The sequence below is a fragment of the Geotrypetes seraphini genome, chromosome 12 (assembly GCF_902459505.1).
Source record: "Geotrypetes seraphini chromosome 12, aGeoSer1.1, whole genome shotgun sequence".
NCBI classification, from domain to species: Eukaryota; Metazoa; Chordata; class Amphibia; order Gymnophiona; family Dermophiidae; genus Geotrypetes; species Geotrypetes seraphini.
The window spans coordinates 111,075,193-111,088,426 of NC_047095.1; the positions used below are offsets into that span (position 1 = coordinate 111,075,193).

General features: G+C 46.5%; 1 protein-coding gene across 1 annotated transcript in view; it reads left to right on the plus strand.

Moving 5' to 3' along the window:
• Positions 1-8,285, plus strand: part of LOC117346299 (gamma-aminobutyric acid type B receptor subunit 1-like) — a 177,281-nt gene extending 168,996 nt beyond the window's left edge. Inside the window, exon 7 of the mRNA XM_033915699.1 lies at positions 8,126-8,285. Coding sequence (XP_033771590.1) covers positions 8,126-8,285 — 160 coding nt within the window. The remainder of the gene's footprint in view (positions 1-8,125) is intronic.
• The last annotated feature ends 4,949 nt before the right edge of the window (positions 8,286-13,234 follow it).

Genomic DNA, 13,234 nt, shown 5'->3' on the forward strand with positions numbered 1-13,234 from the left:
GCATGATGGCAATTTTCTAAAAGCATTTGCACGTGTAAAGTAATGCCAAACAAATGAAAATAGAAACATAGAAACATAGTGGCAGAAAAGGGCTATAGCCCACCAAGTCTGCCCATTCCAAGTATTTGCTACCGAATTTACTCCCTTAAAGATCCCACGTGAGCATCCCATTTACTCTTAAAATCCGTCACGCTGCTGGCCTCAACCACCTGCAGTGGGAGTCTGTTCCACTGATCCACCACTCTTTCGGTGAAGAAGTACTTTCTGGAGTCTCCATGAAACTTCCCTCCCCTGATCTTCAGCGGATGCCCTCTGGTGGTCGAGGGTCCCTTAAGACAGAAGATATCATCTTCCGACTCGATACGTCCCGTGATGTACTTATACGTTTCAATCATGTCTCCCCTCTCTCTTCTTTCCTCAAGTGAGTAGAGCCGCAATTTTTTTAGTCTTTCCTCATACGTGAGATCTTTGAGCCCCAAGACCATCCTGGTGGCCATTCGCTGAACCGACTCGATCCTCAGCATGTCCTTACGGTAGTGTGGCCTCCAGAACTGAACACAGTACTCCAAGTGAGGCCTCACCATGGATCTGTATAACGGCGTCATGACTTCAGGTCTCCTGCTGACAAAACCTCTACGGATACAACCCATCATTTGTCTTGCCCTGGAGGAAGCCTTCTCCACTTGATTGGCAGCCTTCATGTCCTCACTAATGATCACTCCTAGATCACGTTCTGCCGTGGTCCTAACCACCTATTTTTAAATTGCCTGCTTTAATAAAATGGCAAAGTCATGGTAGAAATTGCAACGACTCGGTAGTTTTGCATTTTGAAAACTACTTTGAGCAGAAAAATACCCTAAAAAAAGGGTCATTTTTTTTTTTCCTTAGGCAATTCTACCACTACTGCTATTTAATAATAATAATAAAAGTTTATATACCGCAATACCGTTAAGTTCTATGCGGTTTACAATAGATTAAGCGAGGTACAAATTGATTGAATTTAAGAGGGGGGAAGAGGAGAGTTAATAGTACATGTAAATGGTTTGTGCCCTGTGTGGATCCTCTCGTGAATTTTTAGATCTGAAAGCTGAGCGAAGCTTTTATTACACTCTGTACATGTGTATGGTTTGTGCCCTGTGTGGATCATTTTGTGATTTTTTAGATGTGAAAGATAAGTGAAACTTTTATTACACTTAGTACATGTAAATGGATTGTGCCCTGTGTGGATCCTCTCGTGAATTTTTAGATCTGAAGCGCTGAAAAGCATACTCAGCGCTGTACATGTAACATTCAATAGATGGTCCCTGCTCAGGAGAGCTTGCAATCTAATTTGGACAGACAGACACAGGACACCTCGGAGTTGGGGAGCTTGCAGTGGAAGGAACGATACAATGGATAGAGGTATCTTACAGTGAATGGGAGTTAAGAGTTGAAAGCGGCTTCAAAAAAGTGGGCTTTTAGCGTGGATTTCTTTTATATTCTGCAGATCGTACAGTTCTGTGCGGATTGCAAATGATTCAGGTACTCAAGCATTATTCCCTAACTGTCCCAGCAGACTCACACTCTATCTAATGTACCTGGGGTAATGGAGTGACTTGCCCAGGGTCACAAGGAGCAGTGCGGGATTCGAACCCACAACCTCAGGGGGCCAAGGTTGTAGCTCTAACCACTGCACCAGAGACAGAGCGTGATGAACTGACTCAGGCAGCCTGTTCCAGGCATACGGCGGGCAAGAAAGAAGGGACGAAGTCTGGAGTTGGCGGTGGAGAAGTGTACATATAAGAGGGACTTCCCCGATGAGCAGAGTTCGTGAGGAGGAGCATAGGGGGGAGATAAGTGAGGAGAGATATTGAGAGGCTACAGAGTGAATGCACTTGTAAGTCAGTAAGTCCAATTCTAATAATAAAAAAAATAGATATTGGGGACTTTTTACTAAGCTTGTGCAAATAGCACTAGGTATACATAGAAGCAGTGATATAGTTATTTATATGTGTCAGTGGGGAGATGGCTGGGGAGGACAGAGGGGCTAGAAGAGGGACAGGGAGACATGTCAGAGGGGAATAGGCGGAGATAGGGAGAGATGGACTTGGGGAGGATGGAGGGACAGGAGAGGGAGAGATGGCCTTGGGGAAGGATGGATGGGCAGGAGAAGGAGAGATGACAAAAGTGGTGAAAGGGGGTCAAGGTGAGATGGTAGAGGGTGTGAAATGGTGAGAGAGAGAGAGATGGACTTGGTGGAGGAGGCCCAAATGGGAAGAGGAAAAGATGTACTTGGTGGAAGAGGGCAAACTGAGGAGAGGGAGAGATGAACAACTCAGAGTAGCAGAGGATGGGAAGAGAATTAGACTGGGAAAGGTGGAAGGGATATGGATTCAGAGACAGAAGGGGGTGGGAGGGAGAGATGTCAGACTGGGGGAGGGGGGTAGAAGGGCATAAAGGACAGATGTTGGACTTCTGGGAGGGAAAGAGAGGAAGGAAATGCTGGGTTACAAGGACGGTCAAATTGTAAAAATTCACATCTATGGAGAAAATGATTGAGGAACCGAGATTCAAAACTCAATCTTTTAATAATAATAACTTTATTTTTTCTACACTGCCACAATCTTACGACTTCTAAGCGGTTTACACTGAAGCGAGCTGGAGAGTCAGCGAATTACAGAATACAAATAGTAAAAATACACATATTTCTCAAAGTTACTGAAGGAGTCTGGGACTGGTTTTCCTGAGTTTAAAATTAAGTTTTCTCTTTAATAAAATGCTGAATTATGTTTAGTTGCAGATCTAACTTATCTCATGTTCTAGCCTGCCTGAACTAGGTGTTGTAGCAGGGCGTTTTAGCTTCTTATGGTTATCTCAATATACATAATATTGTATTCCACGCTCCTGGACATGTAACAGAAAGACTGCAGAGCTTAGATAAGTGACCTGCTAGTGTGAGCTTAGGACCAATGATTGCTAAGAAAAGTAACACGCGAGACGTTCTTTCTAGAATTCAGTTGTATAGCCAGAAAAGTGTATAAATATCTCTGTAACTTCCTGGTTTGGGGACTTCTGAAGCCAGCTTGGAGCTCAGGGGTCCGCAGATGCTGAATAAAATATACCTGTCGCTTTCTTCAAGTCTCTAAGTTTTGTGGCTGGCCAAAGTGACCTTTCATTATCAGTATGGTGTTATTAGTTTTTAAATGGTATCTGATTAGGAGATAAATCCGTCGAACAGTGCTGTCTTAATTTCTTTCCTAAATGCGCCACAGACAAGAGGTCATAGACTGAGGCTGAGGGGAGGCAGGCTCAGGACAAATGTCAGGAAGTTCTATTTCACACAGCGAGTGGTGGACGCTTGGAATGCTCTCCCAGAGGAGGTGGTGACGGAGACTACCATTCTAGGTTTCAAGCGTAAGTTGGATGCACACCTCCTTGCAAATCACATTGAGGGATATGGGTAATCAGGGTCTCCATCTGGGAGCACCTGGCTTGGCCTCCGCGTATGGGGGTCGCCAGAATAGATGGACCTAAAGTCTGATCCGGTGAAGGCGTTTCTAGTACAGTATTGGGGTTCAAGAAGGGATTGGGCAACTTTCTGAAGAAAAGCGGATAAAAGAGTACGGGTAGAGGACTACTACACAGGTCCTGGACCTGATGGGCCTCCGCGTGTGCGGACTGCTGGGCATGATGGATCTCTGGTCTGACCCAGCGGAGGCACTGCTTATGTGCTTATGTGCCTTAGGTCACCCTGGCTCTGTTGATGTAATTGCCTAGCCAGGTCTACTGTTTACTAGCTTGAAACTTAAAAGTTCTGTCCAGAAAGGGCCTGTATTTGCAATCAGTGATCCTTGGATAGGCAAAAAGATTGCAATTTCTGGTTGTCCTAGTGGAGATGTGTAGCTCGAAATGTGGTAAGAGATTGGCAGGCCAATCTGGTTTTGAGCATTTGAGAGGCAAGCATATTCCCCTCTCAAGCTCTCTCCAAAGCTCGAGTTCAAACAAGAAGTTTAAATACAGTTAGGCACGACGTGTGCATGTTGTAAACGCCCATCGAGATTTTTCCTAGATATCTTCGGTGCGCGGAGGTGGGGGGTGGCAGCGGCGTTTCCTCTCCCAGGGGACCCTCGGGGCGCCCGGGGAAGCGTGTGGAGTTGGGGCTTTGCCCCCCCTCCCCTCCCCCAAGCAGGAAGCCAGTGTCAAGGTCTGTTGTGCAGGAAGCATTGAGTGATGAGAGACCCGGCTGGTGCCTTTACAGAATGTAGTAATGCTCAGGCTCCCCCCCTTGGCCTCGTTTTGTGTTTCACGAAATTTGTCAAATGATCTACCTAAACCTGATCAACCCTCCACAGACCCCCGACGCCTACTACATCTATTAACCATGTATTCTTCCTGGGAATGCCCAGGGCAACTATTGTTGTAAACCGCCTAGAACTGAAAGGTATTGGCGGGATAGAAGACACTAATGTAATGTAATATAATTTCAGTGTATTACTATTAAGGGATCATTTGCTAATTGTGTAACACTTGGAGGAGGGAGTAGAAATATGCATTATGTAATGTATAAGCAGGAATTCTTACCAGTTTGTAAATTCACAAGATGCATGACAGTATATTTAATACTTTGCAAACATAATGCGCTACTTCCTAACTTACTCCACCTTTTACAAAAGTGCAGAAGATTTTAGCGCCAGCCGGCGCGCTGAATGCTCTGCGCTGCTCTGATGCTCATAAGAACTCTATGACCTTCGGAGCACTTAGGGCTCCTTTTACAAAGCTGCGTTAGCGATTTAACGCATGTAACAGCGCGCGCTAAACCGCCGGCCGCACTACCACCTCCTCTTGAGCAGGCGGTAGTTTTTCAGTCAGTGCGGGAGTTAGCGCGTGATTTAAAGTCGCACGCGCTAAAGCCGCTAATGCGGCTTTGTAAAAGGAGCCTTTAGTGCACCAGCTGGCACTGAAAACCTTTCCGCGCTTATGTAAAAAAAAAAAAAAAAAAGGGTGGTTAATTTGAGCTTACTTAAATTATTTCTTAAACATTTATAAGCATCAGTAATTTACGCATTCTTTGCTGCCTAGGCTGAACTGAAAGTGAAAGTGAAACGTACATATCCTCTGCCGTAAATGTGTGTAGTTAGAAATTATTATATGACTTCTGCTAAAGGAAAGCTTTAAGGAGAGTTGTTCAAAAGTTGAATTTTGTACTATGTTTTATTCCATCACATATTTGAAAGGGGGGGTTTCGCCAGATGTTATGTAATTAATAGAGAGGTAGCTCTAGATTGTGACAGGGAGGAAGGGAGGGGTAAAAAAAATCTATAAAAATGGTGTTACATAATATGAGGAGGATTGACCCCTAGACCCACCCCCAGGCCCGCCCAGTTCCATATATCCCCGCCCTGTAATGCTCTAATCCCGCCCCCCAGTCCCGAACTAGGGCAGCAAGGAAAAGAACGGAGGGGGGGGCGCAGAGAGGAGGACTGGAGGGATGATGCGCCTGTAGGAATACCGCACCCGGGGTGGACTGCCCCCTCTCCCCCAAACTTCCTTTACTATGCCACTGCGTACATGTCCTGGCATTGAATTTCTGGGCCCTCTACTTATACTTACATATTAACTTGCACCTGTAAACAACATGAAAGTCTTTAAATATCATCTCCTATGTTTCTAGCCTGCAGCATATTTTATTTTGATTCTCCAGGTTTATATGAATTCATTTCCAACATTTTCTGAACGTTTTCTGATTAACTTCGCAAAACGATTGAAATCTACAAAATCCTGAGTGGAGTAGAATGGGTATAAGTGAATCAATTTTTCACTCTTTAAAAACCAATAGGAGGAAATATTTTTTCACTCAGAGAATAGTTTAGCTGTGGAACGCGTTGCCAGAGGTTGTGGTAAAAGCGGATAGCGTAGCTGGTTTTAAGAAAGGTGTGCACGAGTTCCTGGAGAAAAAGTCCATAGCCTGTTATTAAGACATGGGGGAAGCCTCTGCTTGCCCTGGATCGGTAGCATTATACAGGATACTGGTGAGGCCTTACTTGGAGTCATGTCTACCGTGACCATTTATTTTTTTCATCAAAACGGGACATCTATTAATATTCAGTCCCGCCCCCAATTTCTTCCATTCATTTTTCATGTACACATAATATCTTATTAATTCATAATGGTAACCATAAAATTTTTTTAAAAAACCACAAAGCATACTATACGCAGAGAAAATGTTAATTATCATTTATATTTGGGGGTTTTTCAAAGATGTCAAGGCAGATGACTTTAAAATATGCAATGTCACCTCAGTAACTATAGAAAAATAGACAAATATAGTACAGATATAAATTCTCAAAACAGATACATTTTGATAACTAAATTGAAAATAAAATCATTTTTCCTACCTTTGCTGTCTGGTGATTTCATGAGTCTCTTGTTGCGTTTCCTTCTGACTGTGCATCCTTTTTTTCATTTCTTTCTTTCTGCACTCAGGCCCAACAGTTGTCCCTTTCTGTTCCCTCCCTCTTTCCTTCCTATGTCCTCAGTGCCCTCAGTGCTTCATTCCTATGTCCTTAGTGCCCCTTCCTGTGTCCTTAGTGCCCCCAGTGCCTCCTTCCTATGTCCTTAGTGCCCCTTCCTATATCCTTAGTGTCCTCGGTGCTTCCTTCCTATGTCCCCCTCATTGCCTTCCAGGCTTTGTATCCACCCCTCCCCTATGCTCTGGCATCTCTCTCTTCTCCTTTCCTTCCTTCCCACTCCACCCCATGGTCTGGCATCTCTATCTCCTTCATATCTCTCTCCTCTCTTTCCATCTCCCCCTCCCACTCCATTATCTGGCATCTCTTCTTCCTTTCTCTCCTTCCTTCCTCCTGGTCTAGCATCTGTCTCCTCCCCCTCCTTCCATATACCCTGACATCTTCCCCCCCCCCATGGTCTGGTAGCTCCTTTCCTTTCCCTTCCACCCATGGTCTTGGCATCTCTTTCATCTCCTTTCCCTTCCCTGGTCTTCCTTCTCCCCTCTCTGGGTGCGGCAACAGCACTTCCATTCTCCTATCCCCTCCCCAATTGGGTACAGCAGCAGCACTTCTCTTCCCCTATCCCCTCCCCAATTGGGTGCAGTAGCAGCTTTTCTCTTCCCCTCTCCCCCCCCCCCTTAGGTGCAGCAGCTTGTCTCTTCCCCCCTTGGATGCAGCAGCTTTTCTCTTCTCTCCTCTTTCCCTTGGGTGCAGCAGCAGCAGCTTTTCTATTCCCTCCTCTCCCCCTTGGGTGCAGCAGCATCATTTCTCTTCCCGTCCCTCCCAACGGCAGAGTCGCAAGCTTCCCTCCATCACTGGCCTATCTTTCATAGGTCAGCGACGGAGGGAAGTTTATAACTTGCTGCTCTTCCTTGCTTCGGGCCTTCCTCGTTGCCGGGTCCTGCCGTCGCTGAAACAGAAAGTAGGCAGGAGTCGACCCGGCAACGAGGAAGGCCCGAAGAAAGTTGTAAGCTTTCCTTCGTATCTCCCTTAGCTTCCCTCCGTCGCTGCCTGTAGTGAACTCCTGCTCCGAGGCTCGAATGTGTGCGTGCGGCTTCCCTTCTTTTCTCTTCTACCCCCAGGATGTAACTTCTGGTTTCGGAGGGAAAAGAAGGGAAGCCGGTACGCACACATTAGAGCCCCAGAGCGTGGGTTCAGTTTGAATTCTGGAGTCAGCCAGGGAAGGAACATCGACAGCAGCAGCAGGATTAGGGCGCGGAGAACACTGCGGGGGTTTGGCGCTGGACCGACCGTCCCCTTGTCCCCAGGCACAGCTTCGGGACGCTGTCCCTGAAAACGGGACATATCGACGTCCCGAAGCAGTGGCTCGGGACAACGGGACGGTCGGTCCAATAACGGGACTGTCCCGTTGAAAATGGGACGTATGGTCACCTTAGTCATGTCTCACTAGGACATGGGAAGGGTAATTTTTTAATCTAGGCCCTTGTTCTTGTAAACAGTAACATAACACCGTAAATGTCAAAGAGATGAAAAAAAAAAAAACCTGCCCAATCTATCCAGTCTGCCCAACAAGGTGACCCAGAGTTAAATCTGGCATTCTGCACAGGTTCTACTTCTTCGTGATTAAAGTAGAGTGATATACTTAATCTCTGTCTCTCCCTGCTAATTTTCTGATGCAGATTGTCAAAGTCTGCCCAGCACTGTTCCTACTTCCCAGTTACTGGAGTTGCTGTTGAAGCCAATGCCAGCCTTGATCCTGATCTGTTTTTTTTTATCATTTACAGGACCCAGACTGTAGAACAGTGCTTCTCAACCTGTGGTATGCTGGCCGCCGCCTAAGATCTCTCCCTGCCTGTTCCCCCCCCAGCCGCCGTTTCCTCCCTGCCTCACCGCCGAAGCCGACCCTGCCACCCGACAGGCTCCATTCCCATCCTCCCACCTTCCCTGCCGTCCCGGGCCAGGCACGTGCAGCGACTGCACGCGGCCAGCCCACAAGCCTTCCCCCGACGTTAATTCTGAGATCATTTCATTTTGCTTCAATTGGATTCCTTCCTTGTTCTCTTTATAGTGATCCTCTGTGTATTTAATCCACACCACTATTGGAATCCTAGCCCCGTTTTTGTCTTGACAGCCTCCTCCTAAGTCTCCAACCCTGCAAGCTCAACCCATGACCTCTAGTTCTACCACCTTCCTGTCTCTGAAAACAATTAGTTTGCCTGTTAATATCTTTTTAAGCATTTAAACATCTGTATCATATCCCCCTATCCCTCCTTCTCGATGGCAGTGTTTCCCAAGTCAGCTCCTGATTGGTGTAGCCTGACTTTAGTACCAGGAAGAGGCGTCGGGAAAATACTAAGCATGATCCTGCACCCGATTTTCAGCACCCGCCAGCGCCCCAGCTGCCCTCTCCTGCCTTCGATCCGCTACTAAACCTCATTCGCAGTTTTTTGAAATTTGCAGGTGTTCCTGGAATGGAACCCCTGCGAATTTCTGGGGAGTACTGAATTTTAAATCATCCATGGTCTGGCTCCACCCTACCTGTATCGGTTTGTTGATTTGTTTCCATTCGATCGAATTCCTATGAGTGTCGAAGCAGCATCGGAGCATTTAGCGCTATGGGCCACGGTAGAAACCTTGACCGCGGCTTAATAAAAGGAGCCCTACATTTGGGATGCGCAACCAATTAAAACCAACACTCTTAAGGGTATTAGATCCGAGAAAGTCTTTACCATGTCATTTTCTTACTGTGCAACTAAATTATGGAATCTTCTTCCCACATCAATGATATAAATACATAATTATGCCCGATTCCGTAACGCAATTAAGACTATCTTGTTTCAAAACTATCCTATTACAAAATGAATCAAATTTAAATGGAATTGTTAAGTTGTATTTTTTAGATTGAATTATATTGTACCTGTCATATTCCAGGATGAATTGTTCCTGATTTTATCTTGTAATCGGCCTCGAACCTGCAATTGATGTAGGCAGAATGTAAGAAATGGATAAAGTAAAGTAAGCAGAGGGGGAGGCATGGAAAAGTCAAGGTGGATGAAACAAACTTTACCAGAGTCAGCATTAATACGGTTACCAGATTTTCTGACCCCCTAGGCCCTCCCAGTTCTACCCATCTCTGCCTCCAATCTTGCCCAAGCCCCGCCGCCTGCTCTCGTCAGGCAGGACATCCGCGCGTGCGCGGATGCCCTCCTGCCCAACGCGATGTGGAGGAAAGCTTTTCAAAATCCGGACAAAGTGCTGGGCTTTGAAAAGCCGTCCGGACCCCCGGACATGTTCGCAAAAGGAGGACATGTCCGGGGAAATCCAGATGTTTGGTAACCCTAAGCATGGGAACGGGCGGAAACTAAAGACTGGGGATTAGGGGGAAGCAGAGGGAAATAGGTAGGGCTCGGGCATGCCCAGTGGGGCCCAGGCACTGCACATGCTCAGAGAGAGAGAAAAAAAAAAATCTCTCTGAGCTATTGGAGAGCTTATCCGCAAATTGGGAGCTGTTGGGACAACACCCATATGTGGCTGACTCATCCTGCTTGTCCTAGTAGAACCCTTTTTACAAAGCTGCAGTAGCGATTCCCACACGGGAAATGCGATGGAGCCCATTCAGTTCCTATGGGCTGTGTCACGTCTACCACTCCGGTACTCGCTAATGTAGCTTTGTGAAAGGGGCCTAAGTATTTACATCATTTACAAAGTCCAAAACTCCTCTTTACTCCTTGGCGAGATCAGAGTGTCCTCTAACTCTCCTCTTCACTCAATACAGCTTTCAGCATCAGTGGTGCATTAGATGACATAATGGAACACATGGTCTTTGATAATTTCTCTCTGTGGTGCAGGGACTCAGAGCAATTGAGTCTCCCTCTCCAAGGAGGTGTCAAGGAGGTGACCATATATTTTTTTCCTCAAAATGGGACAGGACGCCCCCCCCCCCCTTTCCCGGTTCCTTTTTTTAATCCCGGTGGCTGTCTCCTGTCCTGGTGTCTTCCGGCAGCGGCAGAGCGGCGAACAAGGCAGGCGCGAGCTTTTCGCGCGCCTGCCTGGTCCCGCGCTGCTCACTGAATGGCTGCTGGGACTCATGAGAACTGATGGCAGCCATTCAGTGAGCGGCGCAGGACCAGGCAGGCGTGCCACTCTGCCACTGCTGGTAGACATCAGGACAGGAGGCAGCCGCCGGGATTAAAAAAAGGTACCGGGAGGAGGGTTTCTTCAGCGGGCCCCTGAGAATGGGACATTTCAGCGTCCCGAAGCTCTGCTTGGGGACAACAGGACAGGCTACCTAAAAACGGGATGGTCCCGGGATGTATGGTCACGTTAGACAAGGATCTCTTCTGAGATGGAAAAAAATGCCAAGGCACTGCAGTAGTGGAAGTGTTCCTCTCCTCAGCCTCAGGATGATTTCTGGGATTCTAGTGATACAGTGGATGAGACCCTTGGGTTCATTTTGCCCAGCTGGAACTGTCAACAGGAGGGGGGGGGGGAGTTTCCTCTCCACTTCTTACTCTTGCAGCAGGGTGGAGACGGCTCCCCAATTCCCTAAATCGCCCAAAAGCAGGGAAGAGATCTCTGTGGCCTCAGACACCTATCTTCCGCAACTGATCTGCTTTAGTATGTTTACTAAGCTAGCAGAGGAGCACAGCTAAATTTCTTTATTTATTCAATTTTCTATACTGTTCTCCCAGGGGAGCTCAGAGTGATTTACATGAATTTATTCAGGTACTCAGGCATTTTCCCCTGTCTGTCCTGGTGGGCTCACAATTTATCTAATGTACCTGGGGCAATGGTGGGAGGGTTAAGTGACTTGCCCAGGGTCACAGGGAGCAGAGTGTGTTTGAACCCCCAACCTGAGGATGCTGAGGTAGCTTTAACCACTGTGCCACACTCTCTCCACACTCTGCTGCCTCTATAAGACATGAGGATTCTCTCTCACATCAAGGGTCTTGGTGGGAGAGAATACCGTAAAACAAAAGTTTGAATTTTGCTTTTAAATTTATAGTTTTGCAAAATTCTCTTCACGAAATAACTCCTCCCTTAACCTACAAACTGGTCATACTTGACGTTCCCAGACACTGGACATAAGAACATAAGAATTACTGCTGCTAGGTCCATCATGTCCAGCAGTCCGCTCATGCGGCAGCCCTTAGGTCAAAGACCATTGCCCTAACTGACATTGCCCCGACCTACCTCGACTTCAGAAAACTTCTCAAAACACACCTCTTCCGCGAACAGGACCCTTAACCCTTTTTCCCCGCTACAATCCTACCCCCCCCCACCCCTTCCTTTCTCTCCCCCTCCCTTCTCTTGGTTCCCTCTCCCTCCCTTTTCTCTTCCAATCCAAGTATGATAAACATCTGCTAAAACCCCAATACTTCCTTCCTCGTTGCTTGTAATTCCGACAAAATTTTGTAAATCCGTGTTCAGACCGGATCCTAATTTAATTGATGTGAACTGCCTAGAACTCTTTGGGTATGGCGATATATAAGAACTTAATAATAATAATAATAGCTTTACCTGCATACGTTCTGGTTCAGCAGGAACTCGTCTAACTTTGTCTTGAATCCCTGGAGGTTGTTTTCCCCTATAACAGCCTCCGGAAGAGCGTTCCAGTTTTCCACCACTCTCTGGGTGAAGAAGAACTTCCTTACGTTTGTACGGAATCCATCCCCTTTTAACTTTAGAGAGTGCCCTCTCGTTCTCTCTACCTTGGAGAGGGAGAACAACCTGTCCTTATCTACTAAGTCTATTCCCTTCATTATCTTGAATGTTTCGATCATGTCCCCTCTCAGCCTCCTCTTTTCAAGGGAGAAGAGGCCCAGTTTCTCTAACTCTCACTGTACGGCAACTCCTCCAGCCCCGTAACCATTTTAGTCGCTCTTTTCTGGACCCTTTCGAGTAGTACCCTGTCCTTTTTCATGTATGTCAACCTGTGCTGGACAAGTTCAAGTTTCAAGTTTAATCGTTCTTGATAAATCGCCTATTTAGATTACTAGGCGATGTACAATAATAATAACATTAATTAATAAAAATAAAACAGATAAAAGTTAGTGTTACAAACCAAACAAAAATTTGTGATTAGTTAAAATATGAACAAACTAAACAGACTATTCCAGGTGGGGGCGTGCCATGGCCCGGTACAGCGGCATGATAACCTTCTCTGATCTGCTTGTGATCCCCTTCTTAATCATTCTGTTCGCCCTTTTTGCAGCCGCCGCACATTGCGCGGATGGCTTCATCGACTTGTCGACCAGTACTACCAGGTCTCTTTCCTGGGGGGTCTCTCCGAGTACCACACCAGACATCCTGTATTCGTGTATAAGACTTTTGTTACCGACATGCATCACCTTACACTTATCCACGTTAAACCTCATTTGCCATGTCGCAGCCCCATTTCTCAGAATTGGGCTGAAGAGATCATCAAAGCTCTGCTTTACTCTGGGCCTAGTGATATCACTGCATATACAATTCCCATTTCTATTGGTTGAGGCTGTGGGGCTTCTCTAGCACACGGAGAAAATAATGTGAAAATCCTAGACTCTACGAGTTTTAAAGTAGGCTTTTACTGCATGTCCTCTGGGCGTCTCAACGGAGGTGACCAGTTGTAGAATTTCCTCAAAAGTGGCTGGAATTGGTACAGAGGAAAGCAACCAAAATGGTAAGGGTTCTTCATATGTGAGACATACATGTGAGAAGAGACTAGAGGCAGTGATGTAGCAAGGGGAGGCAGGGGAACCAGGAAGTGACATCAGAGGGAGTGCTAAGGCCAGTGCAAGCAACAGGTA